The sequence below is a fragment of the Panthera onca genome, chromosome X (genome assembly GCF_046562875.1).
Source record: "Panthera onca isolate mPanOnc1 chromosome X, mPanOnc1 haplotype 2, whole genome shotgun sequence".
Taxonomy (NCBI): Eukaryota; Metazoa; Chordata; class Mammalia; order Carnivora; family Felidae; genus Panthera; species Panthera onca.
The window spans coordinates 83,056,267-83,082,354 of record NC_138357.1 but is presented as its reverse complement, the minus strand read 5'-3'; the positions used below and the strand labels follow the sequence as shown (position 1 = coordinate 83,082,354).

The 26,088-nt window shown below is 46.5% G+C and overlaps 1 protein-coding gene across 1 annotated transcript; it reads right to left on the bottom strand.

The window, feature by feature from the left end:
• Nucleotides 1–58: 58 nt before the first annotated feature.
• Nucleotides 59–25,813, bottom strand: GPR173 (G protein-coupled receptor 173). The gene is made up of 2 exons (XM_081793465.1): nucleotides 24,902–25,813; nucleotides 59–5,084 (listed from the first exon to the last, which is right to left on the bottom strand). The coding sequence occupies exon 2, from the start codon at nucleotides 4,984–4,986 to the stop codon at nucleotides 3,865–3,867; it is 1,122 nt and encodes a 373-aa protein (XP_081649591.1). The 5' UTR covers nucleotides 4,987–5,084; nucleotides 24,902–25,813; the 3' UTR covers nucleotides 59–3,864.
• Between the last annotated feature and the right edge of the window lie 275 nt (nucleotides 25,814–26,088).

Genomic DNA, 26,088 nt, shown 5'->3' with positions numbered 1-26,088 from the left:
GCCAACACCACACCTCATCTCTTTCCGATTGGCTCCCCTCCGGGCCCTCCAATCACCGGGCTGACTCCGCCAGCGACGAGAGGGAAACTGCAGGGCGATTGGCTGCAAGGGAAGCTAAGGGGGAAGAAGCCCCTCTTCCTCACCCCTCCAGCATTTTATCCAATGGGAAAAGTACCAGTGGTTCTGAAGACCAAAAAACAAAACAAAAAACAAACGCAGGCACCGAGCAGGATATGCTCAGATAAAATTGGAAGAGCCTCGCTATCGTTTTCCCTCTTAGCAGCCCTCCCCTCAGCAACTACGCACTTCTTAAATCTGCTCCTTCCCCCGTGCCCAGCGTTTGCCCCTGTGGCGAACTCTGATGTGGCCCCTCCGGGGGCTAGGGTTGCCCTAAAGGGGTCTGGACTTTCGAAACCTAGGACTTTTGGTTTCGAGCTAGATTTTGACGTGGCGTTTTCTATCTCTGCAAAATGACTCTAGAAATAATAATCACACACAAGAAGTAACTTTCTCTGCGTCATTAACATGATTGTGATTCCGTTCATCTGCTAGATTTTTCTAGGATTTTCTATCTTTTCGTCTGCTCAATACTTGCCCTCCTCCCAATCCTTTCCTCTCCCTTTACCCAGTGTATGCTTTTTTAAAATTGTATTTTAGATTTTTGGGGACCAGATGGATGGTCTTTAGTGAGGTAGGGTGGTGGGCTCTGGCTTTGGTCTGGGATTGGCATCAGGGGCCTGCTCTTCATTTTGTAACACTAACCAAATCACTGCCTTTCTCTGAGCTTCAGTTTCCTCTCCTCTAAATTAGAGATCCTTAAGAATTGTAGGAAACTGCCCATTGCAGCCTTTCTGTGGTAGCGGAAAATTGGAGGCAACCTGGAGACCCATCACCAGGGGAATGGATAAGAAAAATGTGATACATGTAGAAGATGGACCACTAGAATGAATTAGATCTACATACAGCAACAAGGCTGGATCTTTATAAAACAGAATGTTGAGTGAAAAGAGAAACAGAACAAGATTTAAAGTACAATACTGTTTATGTAAATTAAAACACATAACAATACCATATATTTTTCACAGATACACATATATGTAAACAAATACATGAACGGTGAATTGGAAGGACATACATTAAATACACAAGAGTGGGTGTCTATGTGGGAGGGGGGATTGGATCAGGGATGAGTGATGAAAGGGACGAAACAAAACAAAAGAATAAGAGGGACTCACATGGACCAACGATGATATAGTGTGCCAAGAACTGAGGAGTATGGTCAACTCAATTCTGTGCACCTGAGAGAATAAGTAAATAAAGTATTTGAGTGCCCAGGTAGCAGGATAGCTGGTTAGACTCCCAGGCTTGGCTTTATTCACCCCTAACATCCCTCCTGAGTTTAATCAAAGGTTACCAAAGTCCCAGCTGTATACAGTGGACTCTTCAGAAGGGCTCCCATCCCAGTCTGAGCAGTCCCTCTAGAAGCCATTACTTTGTAGGGAGCATTTTCTAACCCCATTAGTTCACCCTCAAGTTTAATCCCCAATTCCCAGTCCCTATTTTCCATTGTGGTCCACTTTCAGGAACACTTCATTTGTGTTTTTGAGAGGAGACGGACCATGGAATTGGAATGGTACCTGGGGGTTCCAGGCTTTGGGAAGAGATGGAGTTCTCAAGTATCTTGCCCCTGCTCCATGTTCACAGCCTGGGCCAAAGGAGGAAGATTTACGAAATGGGAGTCTACCCTCTTGCTGCATACATATGTACAGTTTTAAAATTCTATTCTCTGACCACTCAACCTCCTGCTGCAGGGACATACTCTAGTTTGTCTCCTTTCAGTTAGGTGCATATGTGTACGTGTGTGTGTTTGTGCCATATGTCTCCACATACAGGCATTTGCTCACATGTGTGCACCAGGCAGTGCTGCCTCCCCACACAGAGTCGCACACAGTCTCACTCGACCATACCTCCCCACATGTGGTCATGCAGACAGGAGACACACACACACACACACACACACACAGAGTCAGAAAGAGAAAACATCCAATATAGCATTGTTCTTTTCAGTTTTCCATTTACAAAATCCAATGGTGAATCCAGGCAGTTAGAAAAAAGAAATGGAGGAAAACCTTCCAGAATATATCCTATCTACTCCCACCCCTGTGGTCCCCCCACCCCACTCCCTGGGAAAGGCACCCCCATCACTATCACTGAGAGAACAGGTACCCACCCCCACACCCACTCAGCCACTCTGGCCTGCCTTTCCAGGGCCACTCCACAACCAGGCTCATTAATGTCTCTCCTGCCTAGAGTGCCCTCCCCATTCCTCTTGGATCAAGGCTTCCCCAGTGCTGGGACTGTCTTGGGGGAAGGGAGGGAGCTTAGGACAAGGGTTTCTATCAGAAAGGGAAAGGGGTGTGGATAAATACAGATCTCTCCCTCCCCCAGGAAATGAGAGGGGGACAAAGAATCTGGGCAAGACCAGGCAAAGGAATGCCAGCTTGGCTCACCAGTTCCATAAGAACTGGCCATGATGTGAGTCCAGGGTGGACTCGGCCCTGGGAGGGAGGCTTGGGCTCTCCCACCTGAAGAATCTGGCTGTAGTCTGCTCCACTTTGGTTGGAGGGAAAAAAGGGGAGAAGGGCTGTTCAGGGGAAGGAATCTGGGGGCTGAGGGCCCAGAAGGCCAAGGGCTACCAAGAGGGGCAAGGCCCCTGAGGCTTCAAGGGGACAAAAAGAGGTCAGATAGGAATGGACTCAAGTCCACAATGCCTTGGAGCTTATACCATTATGCATTATACCAAGGCCACCCCCCAACTTTTCATCTTCAGGATAATAGTATGAACCCAGGAGACAAATCTGGGGTTGAGTTCGGCTCTGACCCCAGGTGCTGGTTTCCAGTTACTCTGGGGAGTTTGGCTTTCTCCCTACACTTCCCTGGGGGAATGCTCCTGCCTGTATGGCACCCACATCAGCCCTAGTGGAGCTGGAGTGGATTTCCATCCTCAGGAAGAAGAGTTGGGGGCTGGGGATCCAGGAGGCAGCTCGAAAGAATGCAGCCAAGCTCAGGTCTCTTCAACTTGAGGCGTGCAGCTCACATCCCATTCTTCACCTAGCCTGAGCCCATTCCAAGGGTCCTTCTCCCTCCCCTCCTGGCTTCTTGAACAGATGCTCAAGAAACACTCAGGAGGTCTGGACATGGTGGGAAGGGAGAGGAAACCAGGCTTGGGACCAGGGTTAGCTTAAAACAACAATTGCACACAACGTGGCAATTAAACATTCCCGCTCCCTGGGGACCCAGCACCCCCTTTGATCCCTGTTGTCAACAGTATGAATTTCTCCCTAAAATCCAGGTCTTGCTAAAGGACTTGGAAGGAGAGGGTGCATGGGAGCAGAGGGGGCAATAAGAGCTCTGGAAGTCTATTTTACAGGACAAATTTCCCCCTTCTGGACAATGTCAGAAGGAGAGACATTAAAGCAAGAAAGCCTATCTCCTCAGCTGTTAGTAGAAAAACCTGCATTTTCAGTCTTACTTTCTTTTTCTGAATTGTCACTTCTGAGAGAGAGAGGAAAAGAGAGAGGAGAGAGAGAGAGAGAAAGAAAGAGGAAATGACAGAGATTGTAGAAGTGGAGAATGAGGTGGCAGAGACAGGCCCCACAGAACTAGAAACACCTCTTTCCCAGTCCCCCACCCCGGTCTCCAACCCTGGGGAGGTGTTGGCAAAGGTGCCTAGATTCTGGGTGGTTCCAGGGGCTGGGGCTGGAGCTCAGAAAGAAAGGCTCCTGTAGGGGGCCCACCCTTCCCTTATTGTTTGCCCCAGCAAGGTAGCCATGACCTCCCTGCCTGTCTGCCTCCCGGCCTGCTTCACATGACACAGTAGGGTTCTCTGGGAGCCGGGGCACCTCCTGTGCCCCAGCAGGGGGCGTGAGTCCTCAGGCACTTCTTGAGGTCCTTGTTGAGCAAGAAGCAGACGATCGGGTTGACGGCAGCCTGGGCGAAGCTCATCCAAACAGCGGTGGCCAGGTAACGGTGGGGCACGGCACAGGCTTTCACAAACACTCGCCAGTAGCAGGCCACAATGTAGGGTGACCAGAGGAGCAAGAAGAGCAGTGTGATCGCATAGAACATACGGCCCAGCTGCTTTTCACCCTTGACCTCGTCCATGCCCAGCAGCCGCCGGCTGGCTGCGTGCCCATTCTGCCTGATACCCAGCAGGGTTGGTGGCATGGGCCCACGGCCAAACCCAGCGATCCAGTTGGCAGCAGCCTGGCCGGTGGCCCCAGGACCATGGAATGTCCAGTTCTGGCTAATGGCTGGCACCATCTGCACTGGCTTCATCTTGCGGTGACGATACTCGAAGAGGAGCAGCTTGCCATAGACAGCATGTGTGGCTGCCATGAGCACAGCCAACATAAGCATGAAGCCCAGCGTGTCATTGGCCTTGAAGTAGCGATGCTCAAAGATGCACTGGTCCTCCTCACGGATAAACTTGTAGGTGCCCACATCAAAGACAGGTGGGAAGGCCATGGCCACAGACAGGGTCCAGGCCATGCAGATGACAGCTGCGCATGTCCAGAGTGTCATGCGCTTGGCGTAGAAGCGGTGGTGGGCGATGGCCATGTAGCGGGTGACGCTGATGCAGAACAGCATGAAGGCCGCATGGAAGCAAAAGAGCACAGCCATAAAGGCCACAATCTTGCAGCTGAGAGCACTGAAGGTCCATGAGGAGCCGTGGCGCACAGAAGCCAGCACAAAGGGGAAGCAGACGGCAGAGCGTATGCCGTCGGCCAGGCACAGGTCCAGCAGAAAGTAATAAGGAGCCTTGTGCAGGGCACGCTCCTTGAGCACCAGCAGGGACAAGATGGCATTGCCCGCCAGGCTTACGCACATGATCAGTCCCAACAGCACCAGCTTCACATAAGCTGATGCTGATGGCGGGGATAGTGCGCCGCTCACCTCTTGGGGTTCTCCAGTAGCGTTGGCCATACTGAGGGGGCAGGGGCTGCTCCCAGCCTTACAGGATCAGCCAGTCCGGTATTCGATGGGCCCTGGGGGACTCCATCAGTTGTCCTGCTGGGCTGCACCTGCAAATAGGGATAATGGGGAAGAGACAGACAGACAGAGATAGAGAGATGAGGGCAGGAGAGAGACAGAGAGAAAAACACAGAGGCACAGAGACAGAGTGAGAAAGGATAGAACAAAGAGAAAATGGTGACAAAGACATAAATAGATACAAATTGAGACAGCAATGGGAGGGTGAGAGTGAGAAGACATAAGAAGAAACAGAACCAGAGAGACAGGGAAAGAGGGAAAGGAGAGATAGAGATAGAAATGGAGAGAGGAGAGAGAGAGAGAGAGAGAGAGAGGGAGAGAGAAACACAAGAAAAAGAGACAGTGAGAAACAGGTGGAAAGGAGAGGTGAGGAAGAAACAGAAAGGGCAGTGTTAGTGGGTCTACATGGCCTCCACACTTACTCCCTGGCTGGTGTCAGGTCCTGCCCCTGGCCCACTGCTGCTCCTACCCCCTCCTTGCTGGGCGGGGGGTGCTTCACCTCTCTGGCTTGTCCTCGGTTACCTGTTTCCTCCATTGGTGGTTCTGTGGGGCGGGGGTGTTGGTGCAGCTCTCCTCCCCCTTTTCAAGGCCCTAAGGTTATGTTCCTCAAACTATTTTGACCTCTACCCATAGTAAGACATACATTTTACATCACAACCCGGTACACACACGTGTGCACACAGAGCTGAACCAAAAGTTTCAGAAAACGGTACTGATCCTATGTGTCACATACCCCATTAGTTCTACTCTATTTCATGACTTTTTGTGGATGTTGGTAGCCACTCATTAAATAGGCTTTTTTTAATATATATTCATGATCAGGAATGTGGTTAGCATGATCGAGGAAGAGTGGGAAGACCAGTGTGGTTGGAACAGGGCAGGCAAGGGAGACAGTGGTAGAAAGTGAGATCACAGAGGTGTCTGAGGTGTTTGGGGCTGGATTATATAGGGCTGTGGGCCATGACAAGGACTTAGGTTTTTATTTTAAGTCAGGTGGGGAGTATTGTGAATCTAAAGATGTGGGTATGCTTGTGTGCTTTCATTCACTGAAAAACGATTTATTGAGCATCTATTGTATGACAGGCACTGGGAGTACAGCTGTGAGTCAGATGGACAAGCATCCCTGCCCTTATGAAGCTGATATTCTAGATAATAAAGAAGATACATAAGTGAAGTATAGTAGGTCAGATGATGGTAAGTTCCTTAAAAGAAAAGTAAAGGAGGGAAAGGGGATAGGAAGTGCTAGGGGTGGGGGAGGTATGCTTTTGGATGGAATGGAGAGCAAAGGCTTCACGGAGGTGTCATCTAAGCAAAGACTTAAAAGAGGCAAGAGAGTGAGCCATGTGGGTATTGGATGGAAGAGAAGTCCAGGCAGAGGGAACAGCCAGTGCAAAGGCCCTGAGGTGGGATTACATGTGGTATATTTGGGGAAGAGTAAGGAGGCCACTGTGCTTGGAACAGAGTGAGCGATCAGAAAGTAGTAGGAGGTGAAGTCAGAAAAGTGGTGAGGCCAGATCACGTAGGCCATCGTGAGGACCTTGACTTTGAGTGATACGGGAGCCATGGGAACAGAAGCAAGATGTGATGACTCAGGATTGCACAGCATCCCCCGTGCTGCTGGGAGGAGCACACACCATGTGGGGCAAAGGTGGAACTGGAGAGAGTACACAGGAGGCTCCTGCAGTAATTCAGGTGAGAAATGATAGCACTCCATGCCCCTTGCCCTGCTTTATTTTTCTTTCTAGAATTTATCTCTTCTAGCGCACTATATAACTTAACTTTCAAAATTCAGTTTATTATCCACCTCTCCCTGTTAGAAGAAAAGCTCCACAAGGGCAGGGATTAGAGATTCACATGCTCTTCTCCAGAAGAGCAGTACATAGTACATGGTAGACCCTCAGTTAAAGGCTTTCAAATCAGTTAATTGGCTGAGGGACTAAATGGGCTGGTGGCTCAAGGACGGCTGCCTGAAGGTACCCAGGTAGGATAAGCTGAAAGAGCAGCTTGGCCAATACAGGGGTGGGAGGGCATGGGCAAAGCTTGCGCGGGGGTGGGGGGCAGGGGGGAACAGGGGGACTCCTGGTGTGTGCGAGCTGGGGGCAGGGGGAGAGGGAGTGTTATAAGGTAATATGGTAGGTGCCAGAGGGAAGGTAGCAAGGCAACCTGGGAAGAAGCTGAGGAAGCTCAGAACTACTGTTGGGGCTGGGATGGGCTGGAGGTTGGGGGCTACGGGGCTGAATGGAGCCTCTCTACACTCCCCTCCCGGGAAAAAAGTCACCCCTCTGTACTGTTTCCCAGCTCGCTCCAACCTGGCCTGCCACAGCCACCTTAGGCCAAGCTTTTTTGATGACACCCCAAAGTCTCAGACATGGTGCCAATAGGCCATGAGAAGGTGCCAGGGAAGGGGCTTGGGAGAAATGGATTTGGTGGACCCCCCTCTCAGCCCCTCAAGGCCTGATAGCTCCCACAGAACTGTGGACTAGCTGACAACTGAGTGTGTGTAAATGTGCACACACACACACACACACACACACACACACACACACTCCTTAGCTTTGAGGGGAAGCCGGGGGAAAGCATTAAAGACAGAAAGAGATTGAATGTAGAAGAGAGACACACAGAAAGTGACAGAGGAGAGAGGTTTGTGTGTGTGAGAGAGGGACAGAGACATATGAGGGAGAAGGGGAGAAATAGAGAAAGGGGAGCGAGCCTTACACACAAACAGGAAGAGATAGAAATAGAGACAGAAAGGGGAAGAAGAGTGAGAAAAAAGACACAAAGACACACACAGAAACAGAGACAGTACAAGAGACAGAAAAGGAAGAGAAAAAGAGGCAGGAAAATAGAGAATGAAAGAGAGAGTGAGAAGGAGGGAGAGAAAGAAAAATGAGAGAGACAAAAGGAGATAGGGAAAGAGGGAGGGAGAAAGAGAGAGAGAAAGAGAGAGAGATAAGAGAGAGATGCCAGGAAAGAGAGAGAACAATATAGAGACATAGAGACAGGGGTTGAGACAGAGGCAGAGACAGAGATAGAAGCAGAAACAAAGATGGAGATAGAGAGAGGGAGACACAGAGAAACACACTAAGATCGAGAAGGTGGATACTTTGTAGTCCAGAGTCTCAGTGAAAACAAAAACAAACGCTAAAATGAAACAACACAAAACAATAGCAGCAAACAAACAAAACTCTAGTGTTGCCTAGAAAGCTGGGGCGATTCTACAGGTGAGGAGAGGTTTCTTCTGAGCAGACTGGCAGCCACAGCCTGGACCCATCCTGGGCTAAAAACAGGGCATGCACACAAACACATTCGCACCTGCTCGTGCCCAGACACCCTCAGAAAGTTACGCAGACACCTACACACACGCTTACACGGACACATAGCCTACTGCTATGGAGACCTACGGACAGCAACCAGCTTACACATATGGACCTTGCCCCTCCCATACTCGCACACAGTACATCTGTATGCTGCCTCCTTCCCACAGGCACTGAATACCCCTGTCTAAACACCAGTGCTCCGTCTTCAACAAAGGCATTACTCCCCCTAGGGGACATTTTGGAAATTTGTAAGAGCATTTTTGGTGGCCACAATGCTGACGTGTAGGATGTCCTTCCAACATTTAGGGGTCCAGACAAGGATGCTGGCCATCCAGTGATCTATGGGGCAGTCACACACAGCCAGCATACATCCTGAATCCCCTAGACTTTATACTTGTAATGAGCTGAACCTTGAATCTAACTGTATTTCACATATAAATACAAAATCCCCCTAATTTAATATACCCTAAATTCTCCAGGAATATAGCTGTCAAGTAAATCCAGAGGTGACTGCACTTTGTTTTGGGGAGCACTTTCTTTGAGTTGTTCACTATTTCAGAAAATCTCACCCCTAGGCCTTTGCCTGTCATTTTCCTGCACTTTGGGCATGGGGCAGCCTCTTGAGTTTTCCCCTCCCAAACCCATGTTTACTCACAAGACGTTACAAGCCTCTAACTACCTTATTGAATTTCCTGGGGAGTGCCATGCCCAAACATTTACATATTGAAATACAAATTATTTTCTTATAAATTACTTCCCTTTTACTTATTTATTTGTATTAGTTAATACAATATGCATATTGCATAAAATACTATATGGATTTTCTTTTGAAATTATATGTGCAGAGACTATATTATCTAAGAACTTCATGTCCATATAGTAAAGGGGTGTTACAAAATACGTGTTACATACAAGAGAGTGTTAGGTATGAGAGGGCTGAGAATTGCTCGTATACACCGATACACACACACCCACACACACACACACATGTGCAATGGCCCATAAACCCACAATTATAACTCCCCTAACACACACACACACACACACACACACACACACACACACAGAGATGAACACTCAAATCCCGACAGATAGATACACATATGCAAACCCATTCACACATTGTTCAAATCCTCTCACACACTCAAACTTTTGTGACACAGGCATGTATACAGTGGCATTCCTATATCATCACATACAAACACTGTTACACATGTTAACATTCAAAGTCATTTACATATGCCACCATACTCACATGCACTTGAACCCTCCCACATGCATACACACATATAAACACACACAGGCATGTACACACAGACAGAATCCCCCTTAAATATCCACAGAAATATTTGCATAGAGAAAAAAATAGACAAGCAAAAAACTGCTCATATATACACACATGTACATACTCTAACACACTCTAACACACAGAGGCCGATTGATCCAAACCCTTTCACACAGATTAGGCATAGTCACCAAAACAGACATGTACATCTTGGCACATGTACACACAGATACCCATTCATGTACACACTCACTTATGCAGAGAAGTATACCAGCTCTAACACACACACACACACACACACACACACACACACCCCTCTTTGCAATATGCAACCACAACCAACCACAAAGAGAAAAACCACCCGTGTATACAAACACACTCTTGCACACACAGGGATGTGTACACACAGAAGCATGCTCACATTACTTGATATATATACCCTGCAACAGATGTACACCCAGAGAAAACCCACACATGTGTCCTTCAGACACAGGTGGAAACATTAGCAGAGCTACTTGGCTGGTGGGTACCTGCCACAGCAGGGATCCAGAGCAAGAAGCCCTCTAGAGGTTCAAAGGGAAATTGTAAATGTTTGGATCGCTTCCTATTGAAACATCCCAGATAATCTATTACTTTGATTGCCACCCTGGTTCATCGGTGAGGTTTTTTGGTTTGGCCTATACACGTACAGCGTTTGTTTTTCTTTTTAATTTGGCCTCATTTATTTTTCCACAACTTTTTTTCTACAAAAATAGTTGTATGATTGTTGCTGTTATTATTATTATATAGTATAAGGTATTCTTAAGGGAATATAATTGTTTTTGTTAATTGCCTTGATTGCTGCTTCTTCATAAACTTTTTTTCCCTTCTAGAACATTTCAGATATAAAAACGTACAAAGAATCCTGTAATGAACTTCAGTGCACCCATCACCCAGATTCACCAATGATCAACTCTCAGGGTCTTGTTTTGCCTATAAACTCATCCATTTCCAGAGTACTCTGAAGCATATCTATCATACCATTCATCCATAAGTATTTCTAAAAGGACTCTTTTAAAGACATTACAACAATATAATTTTTATTATCTCTTGGTTCATTTACTGACTTACTTGTGACTGGTTTTTAATATTAAAAGTTAGCCAAATCTGATTCTTGGTGGGATTTCATAATTAATTAATTATTACCTTTTGCTTTTAGGTAAAAATATTTGTCAATAAGTAAATAAAGACCAACTGTAGTTGAGTTGAATTGATTCATTAAAGGGAAAGCAAGGCCTTTATTCAAGGCTTTGTTTCCAGAGTGCTGCTCTTTTAACAGCGCAAAAGACCTCAAGTTTCTCTTTAAAAAAAAAAATAGGTTTTCAGGGGCGCCTGAGTGGTTCAGGCTGAGCGTCTGACTTCGGCTGAGGTCATCATCTCATGGATTGTGGGTTTGAGCCCCGTGTTGGGCTCTGAGCTGTCTGCACAGAGCCCAGAACCTGCTTCAGATTCTGTGTCTCCCTCTCTCTCTCTGACCTTCCCCCGCTCATACTCTGCGTATGTGTCTCTCTCTCTCAAAAAATAAACATTAAAAAATTTAAAAAAGATTTAAAAAATAGGTTTTCAGAAGTCACAAAGATCTGATGGCCCCTTCAATACTTTATATTCAAGTAGATTTAATTTTTAAGACACTTCTTTTCCCATCAAAATGGACTTTTTGATTAAAGCTGGAAAATCAGGAGACTCACAAGACAAACACAGTCTTCCATCAAAAAAATCTAGGCTGTCCCTAATTTGAGCAGTTTAATGAGGATTGTTTCAAATTTGGATTCAGCTGCCAAATAAGCCCTCTCTAGGGAGGCAAACCATAAGAGACTCTTAAAAAACTGAGAATAAACTGAGAGTTGATGGGGGGTGGGAGGGAGGGGAAAGTGGGTGATGGGCATTGAGAAGGGCACCTGTTGGGATGAGCACTGGGTGTTGTATGGAAACCAATTTGACAATAAATTTCATATTAAAAAACAAAACAAAACAAATAAGCCCTCTCTTCCTCAACCTAAATGTCCGATTTGTGTGGGAAAGTTATCAAAAGAAACTTCATTTCCCAGTAGGGTATGTCAGTCAACTGGCCACAAAACACTATCACACAGAGAAATATTTGGAGTTTTTAAAGCATCTCAAAGTGCAAATTAAGAAACCTGGCTCTTTTATGGGATGGGTTATAACATCCTTAGACAGAGCTCAACCAGCTAGTGACAGGGTTGCAGGATTAACAAGTAAAGCTAAGGTGCTCCTCTCAGTAGAATCTCACATGTTAGCAATCTGCCAGAAAATTGTCCACACCACATTTGGGACCAATGAGGTAAAAAGAATAAGAAAGGGGTCATTTTCAATTATTGCTATTAGGAGATATAGTGATGGTGGGTCAAAGGACATTGAAATGACACTAACCCAGAAGATTGTTGAATCAAAAGTGTTTTTCATTTTACATTGAGGAGTCTCTAGATGTTGATTAATTGTGCTCAGTTCATAGTACTAGTCAGAAAACCTGAACAGAAATGCAAGAAGCACCAAAATAAACTAAGGTTGAAATATTCAAAGTGATACATGAGTATTTTGAAATACTGTGGAAACTCTACATTAGTCCATAAACTGATGCTGCTGAGATGGCATGAAATTTGCATTGGGAATTTGTTCTGAAAATGCCGAGATTCATGCACCAAGGAGCACCCACCTATCAAAGTTTGCCTGTAGGTCTGATCTCCACAGTATATGATGCTAGGTGGGTTTGATTAAATCCAAACCACTACTCACCTGTGTGTTGGGTTTCTGTGAAGCTTTGATATCAGTACATTTTTCTCTATTGTTCTAAACCTAAGTGTATAAGGATTTTGTAAAAGATTTATGAGCTAAAAGAAAATTTTCAGCATTTTTTTGTGAATGATTCTCATTTGCCGATTTGATGCTTACTTGTTCCAAGACAGCATGGTATTGGCACAAAAACAGACACATAGACCAATGGAATAGAATAGAAACCCCAGAACTAGACCCACAAACGTATGGCCAACTCATCTTTGACAAAGCAGGAAAGAATATCCAATGGAAAAAAGACAGTCTCTTTAACAAATGGTGCGGGGAGAGCTGGACAGCAACATGCAGAAGGTTGAAACTAGACCACTTTCTTACACCATTCACAAAAATAAACTCAAAATGGATAAAGGACCTGAATGTGAGACAGGAAACCATCAAAACCCTAGAGGAGAAAGCAGGAAAAAATACCCTCTGACCTCAGCCGCAGCAATTTCTTACTTGACACATCCCCAAAGGCAAGGGAATTAAAAGCAAAAATGAACTATTGGGACCTCATCAAGATAAAAAGCTTCTGCACTGCAAAGGAAACAATCAACAAAACTAAAAGGCAACCAACGAAATGGGAAAAGATATTTGCAAATGACATATCGGACAAAGGGCTAGTATCCAAAATCTATAAAGAGCTCACCAAACTCCACACCCAAAAAACAAATAATCCAGTGAAGAAATGGGCAGAAAACATGAATAGACACTTCTCTAAAGAAGGCATCCAGATGGCCAACAGGCACATGAAAAGATGCTCAACATCGCTCCTCATCACGGAAATACAAATCAAAACCACACTCAGATATCACCTCACGCCCGTCAGAGTGGCCAAAATGAACAAATCAGGAGACTCTAGATGCTGGCGAGGATGTGGAGAGATGGGAACCCTCTTGCACTGTTGGTGGGAATGCAAACTGGTACAGCTGCTCTGGAAAACAGTGTGGAGGTTCCTCAAAAAATTAAAAAGAGACCTACCCTATGACCCAGCAATAGCACTGCTAGGAATTTACCCAAGGGCTACAGGAGTGCTGATGCATAGGGGCACTTGTACCCCAATGTTTATAGCAGCACTTTCAACAATAGCCAAATTATGGAAAGAGCCTAAATGTCCATCAACTGATAAATGGATAAAGAAATTGTGGTTTATATACACAATGGAATACTACGTGGCAATGAGAAAGAATGAAATCTGGCCTTTTGTAGCAATGTGGATGGAACTGGAGAGTGTTATGCTAAGTGAAATAAGTCATACAAAGAAAGACAGATACCATATGTTTTCACTCCTATGTGGATCCTGAGAAAGTTAACAGAAGACCATTGGGGAGGGGAAGGAAAAAAGAGTTAGAGAGGGAGAGAGCCAAACCATAAGAGACTTAAAAACAGAATAAACTGAGGGTTGATGGGGAGTGGTAGGGAGGGGAGGGTGGGTGATGGGCATTGAGGAGGGCACCTGTTGGGAGGAACACTGGGAAACCAATTTGAAACCAATTTGAAAATAAATTTCATATTAAAAAAAAAATATATATATGAAAGTATACTGTTAAGGTTTATGGATTCAAAGCCAAACTTCAACTTAGAAGAAGTGAGGTCATGTGTGCTTCCCTGGGTGATATTTAGTTGGTGTTATTAAGTTGAATATTAAAGACTTATTAAGATGAGTAGAGCAATGTCTGTGTCTCCTTAGGGTAAAAGCTTCTTCAATTATTTTTAAATGCTCAAAATGAAAATTTTTTTTGGTTTCAAAATCCATGTGCATTTTTTTTATTTAGAGAGAGAGCGCACGCAAGTGGGGGAGAGGGGCAGAGGGAGAGAGATAGAATCTTAAGCAGGCTCCATGCTCAACATGGAGCCCCATACAGGGCTCCATCCCACGACCCTGGGATCATGACCTAAGCTGAAATCAAGAATTGGATGCTCAGGGGCCCCTGGGTAGCTCAGTCGGTTGAGCGACCCACTCTTGATTTCGGCTCAGGTGGTGATTTCACGGTTCCTGGGATTGAACCCCACATCAGGGCAGAGCCTGCTTGGGATTCTCTCTCTCCCTCTCTCTCTGCCCCTCCCCCACAATGCACATTTGCACTTGTGCGTGCTCTCTCTCTCAAAAAACTTAAAAAAAAGAGTCAGATGCTCCACCAACTGAGCCACTCAGGAGCCCCTAATGTGCATTCATTACAAGAGTTTCAACATCACATTTGATTGAAAGAAAAGAAAGAGGTGTTAGATTTAAAGAAGGTTCCTACCTTTGAAGTACAAAATTCAAAGACTATAATTATCCAAGTTCTGATTATTGAGGAGAAAGAGGCTTTAACCAGTAAAAAACAAAAAACAAAAAACAATGATCATTTGCTGCCACCTACACATGCAAGCAATTTCCTGTTGATGGTGACTACCAAGAGACAGAAGAGATTATTAGCTATTTCAGCAGAGAACCTGGGTAACCTGGGTCTCTCTGCCTGGCCATGGCAAAAACAAGTGAATTAGAAAGGGAGGTGAAACAGAGAGGCACAAACAAGCAGTTAGTTGTTGCATTTCTTAAGAAAGGTTGGTAAGGTGTGAAAGCTTCAGAGAAACCAAAATGGTACCTGATGACCCCAAAGCTGATGCATTTAAGGTGAGCTTTGATGACCCACAGAATCATGCAGCTATGTTTCACACATTCAAGCTAATTACTGAAGACATCAGGGCAAACTGTGCCTGCACAACCTCCATGGAATAGATCTTACCTTCAACAATAGGCTTTCCAAGACCACGAAGTGGCAAGTCATGATATAAGTTTACATCCATGTCGGAACTACTAATGGTTACTTGTTTCGTTTGTTTTGTTTGTGTTTTTATCAAGAAACATGATTACTTGATGTCGAAGATCTATGCTCAGCACAAACTGATTTACCAAATCATGATGAAAATGTCCATAAATGAGTCATATTACCATAAAATAAATAAAAGCAGTCATGATCAAAGGCTCAGAGGTGGGCATGAATGTTGACCACCGCAAATATGCATGAGTGAATAAAAGTTATATTTCTAGAAGTGAGCTCGTGTGCTGTGAAAAATTCCTGAAAAGATGTCATTTGAATTCAATATTTAATAACTCCCTCAAAACTTTGCATTTTTGTTATCCTTATCACAATTTGTGTAACATAAATAAAATCTATGGAATTTCTTTTCACCAAACCCCAGTATCCCTATATCCTCTTCAGTTTACTCCAATGTGTCATATGGATAGTCCCCTTCTCCATGTGCCAGGTTGGGCATGCCCTAAGACATTCACATCTAGTCACAATGCACAGACCCACTAGCACACATGGACAGATATGTGCACACAGGCACATGTGTACATGGAGATTCAAATTTGCACTCACATCCAGACTTACATCAGCTGATAAGCACAATCAGGTGCATTTGTATATGTACACACACACACACACACACACACACACACACCTCCTCTTCTACACAGAAAGTTAGGTATGTGTGTAGGTACCCATCTAACAGCAAATCATGCAAAGATATAAACACACACACAAACATACACGTACATACATACACACAGATAACTACCCTTCAACAGAAATGGAGGCCTAGGCAGAGAAAAATTCACCATACACATGGGCACATGCAGACACATACACATACAAACCAAATCATACGGGCCTACATGCTTTCAGATACAATCGTGCATATGCATAGACATAAGAACTGGCATTCAGACACAGGTTAAGTCCTATTCACATCCTATAGATCCAGGCCTTCCCCTACCCCCAGGATCTAACATTAAGAGATTAAAATCCACTGTTTTATACAAACCTTGCCCTGGTACACATACATTATACACACAGTACTGACACTCTCACACATACAGGCACATTGCTCAGATTCACTGCTACACACACAGAGGCAGGCATATACTGAGCAATGCAGACTCACACACACACACAGCCATGTAGCCACCGATGCTTATAAACACAGCCAGACACAAACCCTCAGATGCACACACCCATTCACACCTATGCATTCACTTATACAACACAAATACATCCTATTACATGGCCATATGGGCACAAATCCTTTATACACACATATCATCATATATAAACCTGGATACTAACCTTCCTACATGTATAAGCACAACAGAGATTCACACGCACACATTTACACCCTGACTAGTACAAACCTGTTTACATATTCAGATAAAAACACACACAGGGCACCTGGGTGGTTCAGTCAGTTAAGCATCCCACTTCGGCTCAGCTCATGATCTCAGTTTGTGAGTTCAAGCCCCACATCAGGCTCTGCACTGACAGTGTGGAGACTACTTGGGATTCTCTCTCTCTCCCTCTCTCTCTCTCTGCCCCTCCTCCACTTGTGCTCTCTCTCTCTCTTAAAATAAATAAACTTTAAAATACACATACACATGCTCATATATGCAGCATACCAGCATTGCAGGTAACACCTGAACTCACATGGACACACATCATCACAGATACAGATATATGCATTCATTCACCCAGATGTACACTGGGAAATACACATGCATGGCCAAACCCCTTCCATTGACCTCCTAGACACACACTTCCTTTCTCATATGCTTATGGTTTTATATACACAATGGGACACATATAAATATAAAGCCAGTTTTATGTACACATTCTCACATACACACAGGATCCACTCACTCTCTTACACATACACATGAACACAAATAATGTAGGAAATATGCACATAGAAACTACTCCATTGCACTTGCTGATGGGCACATACTGTTACTTACACACCAGGCACATACAATAATTATAGTACTATGTAACACCTGATACAGCACAGAGGACTCATTATGTGCCAGGCACTGTCCTAAGCACTTTTCAAATATTAACTCATCTGATCCTCACCCTATGAGATAGATACTATTATTACCCCTACTTTAAAAATACGAAACTGGGGCTTAGTTGAGATTAGGTGACTTGCCCAAAGCCCCACAGCTAATAAATGACAGAACGAGGATGCAAATCTAGAGCTTACCTCCAGAGAACTTGCGGATCTAACTTACTCACAGGGAGAAACACACTCACCTCACACACACATACAGATACACACCACTCTAGCACAAACACATGCACACACAAGCCACGTACCAACATACATGGGTACCAATAGCCACACACATGTAAGCACATACATACTCACATTTACACTCTACCAGAGGCATATATGCCCTAGGAAATATATATACATTCCCACACATACCCACAATCACACACCCCACCCAGACACACCCACACTATCAAACACACAAAACACCCTGTTATACCACCTACACACCATCTGGACAAGTCCACACTCACATGCAGATACACCAACATTCTCAGATACGTTCCCCACCCAAATACCCACAAACACTCTCACACACACTATCCAGATATACCCACATGCCCACACCCCCACCCAGATACACTCACACACCCCACCCAGATTCACCTATATCCTCTCATTCACATACCACCCAGATATACCCTATCCATCTCTCATATACCAGCCAGAGAGAAGCCCACACTCCTTTACTTAGATACACACACAACCACACCCCAACACAGATACGTGCACACTCTCTTTCTTATACACACCATTCAGACACACCCACTTTCACACACATACCCAATACTGATACAGCCACATTCTCTCACACACATCCCATCTAAACACACCCATCCTCATACACACCCACCTCAAACACACCTACATTCCACAGGCATTCCACCCAACAACAGCCACACTTCTGCAAACTCCCAACTCAGTACACCCACACTCTCATGTGCAACATTCAAATATACTCAAATCCGTAGACACTCCCAACCTAGAACCGTCATATTTGACCCAGGCACACCTACTATCTTCTTCACACATGGTATCAAGGCACACACCCACAATGACACACACACCATTCACAGACACTACACTTACATACAGCCAACCCAGATACTCACACTCACAAATTCCCAGCCTAAGTACGTTCACACACACAGCACCTACACATTATCCAGAGACACCTGCTCACACACAAATCTTATACGTATACACCCATTATTTTCTCATGTTCTCTCCCTCTTTCTCTCTCTCTCACACACACCAAACAGACCCACTCACAAAGCCCCACCCAGATACATCCACCCCGATACATATGTATACACCACCCAGATTCATCACAAGTGGACCATCGAGATTCTCTCTCTCTCTCTCTCTCTCTCTCACACACACACACACACACACACACACACACACACACACATCAACTAGATACATTCCACTACAATCTAGACACGTCTGCATTCACACACGCACACACACACACACAAACACACACACATCCCACCCAGATATATTCAAGTCTTACACATGCCATCCAGGTATGCCATCTCAGACACTCCACTACCCAGATACATCCATACTTTCATCCCCTCCACACCAGTCAGATACACTAACACTCCAAACGCACTTTCCACCCAGATATGCCCCCTAAACTCTCTTACACACCCCATCCAGTTATACCCACACTCACACACGTCCAAGTACATCCATACCCAGATACACAACCAAAGCTCTTACAACACACCACCTAGAGATACTACGCACTCCACCACCCAAACACACCTGTGCTTTCACCCACCCACCATTTAGGTACACTCATATTCAAACACACTCCACCCAAACTATACCCACACACTATCTAACACAGAGCCCAAATGTACCACTATGCTCTCTTTCACACACCATCCAGATATACCCACATCTCACACACACGACATCCAGACACACCCACTCACACTCCCCAACCCAGGTAAACCCAAACACTTACAACCCATCCAGATACACCTACACATTTCTCCCACCAGATACTTCCATACTGTCATATCCCTACCATACTCAGAAACACCTGCATACTCTTTTACACATACACACAATCCAGATTCCCCTCTCTTCATCACCATCATCCAGAATACCCACACTCCACACATACAATGCAGATATACCCATACTCTCTCTCACACACTATACACACATCTCATCCACATACACTCCCACACACCAACCATAGATACTTCCCAATTATATGTATACTCACATACACCCCCATCATCACCCAGATGTGCCCAAATTCTCCCCCCACACACATACATACCATCTAGATATATTCCATCGCACACTTCCATTGCCTAATAGACTTGTATGCTCACCCACCTACACACTATCCAGATATACCCATATTTAAATGCTCCTACCCCAATACACCCATACTCCTTCATGCACACAGTCTACCCAGAAGCACCCACACTTTCACAGATACATCTACACTATAAAACACATACATCATCCAAACACCCCCTCACTCTCTTGCACCAGCCAGATACACCCGTACACACATACTCCTCAAAAACACACATCCTCACACATATTCCCACTCCCACTCATACCATACCCAATACATATCATACCACCCCCACACCCAAACTCTCACCCATACCATCCTCCACCCAAACAGGCTGATGTTCTCATAACACCTCACAAACACACCATTTACATACACCCACACTCACACTCACCCCTCCCAAATACAGCCAAATTTCTCACATATGTATTTTTCCCAGAAACACCCAGAGTCTCTTACATACACAGAACCCAGATCCCTTCTCTCTCTCTCTTTCTTTTTCATTCTCTTACCAAATATACTACCTTCTACACACACACACACACACACACACACACACACACACACCACTCTACCTAGATATACCTTTACTTATACATACACATTGACATCTAGATTTCTGCCTTGACGGCATAATTTGGGTGCTCTCTGTGAAAACCAACCTTAAACACTAAACAATGCCATTTTGTTCTGGGCCTTCAATTGTGGGGGGATGGGAAGGGAGGTCTTTATGTTTCAAGAAATCCTTTTCTAAAAGGTCACAAGGTCCCCTTTCCTAAGAGGACTTCAGTCCCTAGGAGGACATCAGCCATGATTGGTTCCCACTTCTTGAGTGTGAATGATGACAGGAATTATCCTGAGACACCTCCCCCCACAAAAACCCAGCACATGGTCAAGGCCAAAGAGGCCCCAGAAGAGGGTCATGGATTGCTTAGGTGTTATAGCTTGCCATCCTGTAGGATGTCTACACAGAGCCAGCTATGGTCTAGCAGGGTGACACTGACTCTTAGACATGCGCATAAACACATGCTGGGGTGTACACACAGCATCACACAGACTCTTAAGTACCGTCCTTTATCACTCTTTCAGTGATTAGGCCTATCTGGGTAAGCCCAAGGCCAAATCTCTCTCACACACACACACCATCAGACAGGCACATGCACAAATACCTACACTTATCCCTACACATAGGCACACTCGCATTGCTCTTGGTCCCATATGTGCATTTCCATTTACTCTCAAACATAGGCATACATGCATGGCATATATTTCCATGACATAACACCCATGAAGGACATACATTCACTCACAAACACAGGTGTACACACAGGCATACTTTCACATGTCCACAGATGGACACACTCTACATCATACCCAGTGAGACAATGAAGAAACATGACACACAGAAGTGAGCTCCCAAATATATATACACACACACCCAGACATGACCACATAAGCATTTTCACACGCATTCACATGAGGGTGTACTCACACATAAACACCCAGATGTGCACATGCTTGTCAGTGAGATGATGTATTCATATACAGACATTCTAACACACATAGACATATACACACAACTGGGCATGTATGCCTGTGAGCATATTCACATATACATAGACATGTACATCATTCATTCCTATATGCACATAACCAGACACAGAGACACAAATGTACTTACAAAATACACTCACACAATCACAATAAGATATGCACACCATGTACATTCCCACATGTTTATACACCCATATGAGAAGCTATGCAAACAAAAGAAGATCCATTTATACTTATATCCTTAGACAGACTTGGACACAAAGGTCTGTTCACACACATGTGCACATGGAAGAACAGTCAGATATTCTTACATGCTTGTATATCTGCACAAGAAGAACTGATAACACTTTTCACACCCAAGCTCAAACATATTTATAGACCAAGAGGGCATGCACATACATTCACTTACACTGTTCTAGAACATATGTTCCAGAATAAACACAAATACACATACACAAATAATTAGAACTACACAAAATGGTACATCCATATACCTGTACAGACTGGCACACACAGGCATATTCACACAAACACACTTAGAGGTGGCAAATATACAGACATGTTCACTCAAATGCACACACAGCCATATGTTCACAGGTAGTAGCATATACTCACACATATACACTCACAGTCACTCACAGGCACATCCATACTCACGCATTCACACTTGCACTCAGAAATTCAAACAAAACACATATTGAGATATGTGCACCAAGTATTATGAAATGTAGTTACTCATGCATCCCACAATCAGACTCGCATTCACACATAACAGTGTACCCACAAACACACATAGACATGTACACAAATACATTCATTCACTTATGCACATAGCCTTTTGTGCATATACACACAGGCACAGACCTCCCCCCACCACAGCCAGACCCATATACATGATCAAATGTGTACACATGGGGATACCCACAAAATATATTTTCATGCACAAAACATGTATTCACACACTCCCCTCTATCCACACAATTAGTTCTTTTACTCATGTGATCATCTACACTAACATTCCCCTAATCAGATGTGGACCCACAGGTCTGTCTACAGATGATATGTACTCAAAACACTCACACAGACATACACATAATCCAAAATGCTGGAGAATCCACATGGGCATTAACACACAGACCAACTCATATATATACATGACAGATACACCCACACAGAGGCATGTTCACACATAAATACTCTCCCATACATGCATGGACACACACACACACATGCCCGTATACTCATGAACACACCGTTTAGATATACCTACACTCATATGCACACATAGGCACACACACCAATATACACAGATACAGCTAGACATTCACCTAATTCGGTATGCATACCCAGGCATTCTGAAACCCTCATACTCATATGCATATAATTAGACATGTACATTCAAAGACAAATTGATACCACAAACATACACAACTAGACATTCAACAGGCCTGTTGGCTCACAGAAACAGTCTCACTCAGCCTCATAATCAAACATGCCCATTTGCTCACCCAGACCTGCAAAGTCATACCCACTCCCCTGTATACACACAAGCTTACCCAGACATTCACACACTTGCACACACCATCATGTGCCCTGCTCACATACAGGCTCACATATATCCACAATGCCCATGAACAGATACACAGACACACAGACTGCACACAGTTACACATATATACCCACTCTCAGATCCAGATGCCTCTAAACCACAGTCTGGGTACTCTCTTCCAAATTCTTCTTCAGAAAAGTCTACTCCATACCCCAAAGCCCCACCCCTCCCTACCCTCACCATGGGGTCTTCTGGGTCTCAGACTTTCCTCCCCTCCTACTCCTCCCCTGGCCTTAAAGACCTTCCTCCAGCCACCCACCCCTCACGCAATGTCCCACCACATCTCTATGCCCAGAAACCAGCCAGGAGACCCCACTGTCCCCCTCCAACCCAGTCTAGGCTCTAGACTAGGGTCCCTGGGACCCATCCCCCACAGGTCTAGCTGCCGCATGGGCCACACCCCAGTTCTACCCGAAGCCCTGCCATCTCAGAAGCTTCAGCCTTGTCTCCAGGCCCTGCCAACCACTGACCACAGGCCAAACTCTTGCCAAGTCTCCCCTCAACAGGGAGACGCCTACATCACCAGGGCCAGGAATGCTGCAGGCTGCAAGCCAGGCCTCTGCTAGCTCATGGGGGCTCAAGCCTGTGTGTGTGTGTGTGTGTGTGTGTCTGTCTGTGTGCGTGTGCGCGCACACACGCACGCGCGTGCAAGGGGGCAAGTGCAGGGAAAGGAGACTGGAGTGGAGTAGGGGTGGAAGGCTCTGCCCATAGCCACCACTCATCACTCCCTACAAAAAAAGAGTGACAACACTGAGCTGCTCCTGCCTCCCCTCCACTTCCCAACCCCCATTTGCCTACCTGCTGTCCTCCCTAGATCTCTGCCAAGACCCTGGAGAAGAGGGGCCGGTCCCTCCTCCAAATAATCATTAACAATATTAATCATGAATAATCAGCGATATTGACCATGAGCTTTGCTGATACTGCTTCAGGGCCACTTCTATGCACATCCTTTATTTGCATGCACCAACTCATCTAGTCACTACACACACCCATGATGGGAGGGTCACCAGTCTCTTTGGCGGATGAGAAAACCGAGGTTCAATAAGTGGCACACTTTCACTACAGTTGCAGAGCTAGTAGTTGGGGGAAATGTCCCTGGAGAATCCATGTTCTTCATGCACTAGGCTTCCCTGCCCCTTCAGACATAAGGACCACTGGCCACACTGTGCACAAGATCATAAGATCTGGGGGTCCCAGATACAACACGGGCATCTGAAGCAGAGATAGCCTTGGGTGAAGGCTGGGGCCTACACTGTGGCCCCTGCAGGTTGTGTGGCATGGTCCTTGCCCCCACAGAGCCACCAGGCAGCCTAGGGCCTGGACGTGCTTCCCACCCCCACCTCACTTTCCCTACCAGCTAGGAATCACAGCAATATCTTCAGTGGTGAGTGAGCAAAAGTCTGTGCTACCTGTGGGGAGAGACTGGGGAAAGTAGAAAGGAAGGAAAGCCGGGAGAGAGGAAAGAAGGAAAGGAGGAGTGGGGGGGTGGTCTGGGCTGGGATCAGCTTCTCTGTCATGTCTACCCACCTGCCTGTTCACACACACAGACAGAAATGCACACACCCTGCATGCAGGCCAAGGAACCTGGAGGAGAGTGGAGGAGGAAGGAGAGGGAGATGGAGAGGGAGAGGAGGCAGCCGCAGGAGGCTGAGCCTGCCCAGGGTGCAGGCATTGAGGAGAGCACTGCCAGGCTCCCAGGCATGCCTTCCACAGCTAGCACACAAGGGGACATTAACACAGCCTCATGCCCCAAAGCGACCATCATGATAAAAACAGACCCCATGTGGGGAGTGGGGAAACAGGTGGTAGTTCCCTTTCTCATGGGACATTTGGGATTGGGGAAGATGGAGATGGCTAGAGGACTCTCCAGGCTTGGGTGTCCAAGTAGTCCTTGTGATGGAACGGGGATGGGGGCAGGGGAGACACACTAACAGAGTCAGAGAGAGAGACAGAGAGCATGGCAGTGATGGAGACTCTGAAATATGTGTGGGGAGACAGAAGAGAAGTCTCAGCCCCTCATCCTTGCTGGAGGGATGCTGACTACTTACCTGGGCTCTCTCAGCAGGGCTGTCTTGGAATCCAGGGAGGGGGCTCAAGCTGTCTCACCGAGGATAAATCACAGCCCAGGCCACATTGTGGGACCCTCAGATGTGTCCTCAGTGATGTGGCGGCCAGTGACACTCCTGCTTCTGTTGCCGTGGATACAGCGGCCGGGCTGGTCTAAAACGCAGACATCAGGGGAAGCAGGCACCGAAGGGGTGCACTGAGCAGGGATGGGGGCATTAGGGAACACCAAGTGGGCAGCACACAGCCTTGGGGTGCCCAGCCAGCTGGCAGGTGAAGGTCCAGGCAGGTGCTTCCCCCACTACACACTCCCACCCCCATCTTCATGCCACCTCCAAGCTGGGAGGGGGACCAGCGCTGGCCCCTGCTACCCGTCTGCCCGCCTGGCTGCCGATACCCCCCTCCCCCCGCCCCGTCTGCCTGTTGGCCGCCGCCTTTTGTCCTCAGAAGACACGGTCTCCGCGGGGCCTCTGCCAAGCTTCTAGCAGATGCTCAGGGGCCGGGGCTCCTCTCTGGGAGTACTCTGGCCATGGCCTGGGAGAGCCCCAGGTTGGGGGGCTCTCGTCCAGGCTCACCCCGCTCCACAGGCCTGGCGGGGATGGGGAAGAGGTGCAGGTCCACAGCCAGAGGCAGCAGCAGAGGTGGTGTTGGGGAGGGGATGGACGCCAGAAAGAGGGGGTGGGGTGGAGAGAGAGGCTGGCCAGATAGCTGTGTCCCGGGTTTTAGATCCGGGTTGAGGAGGGTGGCTCAGAGCATCCAAGGGGGGGGGGGGGTCCTGATGCAAAACGGGAGCACCACGGGCCTGCCGGAGGGATGCTCCTGACCTGGCAACCACCCCAGCTCACACAGATCCGGGTCCCAAGATGTTGGGGACACCCGGCCTGGATGGGACATTAGTGGGGAGCCCGGGGCTTTAAGCTGGACCCCATCCGGCCTGTCTGTCCCCCCCTCTCCTCGATTTGCACGGTCCCTGCCTCAGGGGCGGGCGGGGGAGGAAGGCAGGCAGGGAGGGAGCGGGAGGGAAGGAGGGAGGCTGAGCAGGCAGGGAGACTCCCAGCCGCCAGCCTGGTCCTCCCTGGGGCGGGGCGGGGCGCGGTGGGGGCTGGAGAGGCTGGGGAGCTGCAGGCTGCTGGCTGGCCGACTAGGTGGGGACGCTGGCGTGGCAGCTGTG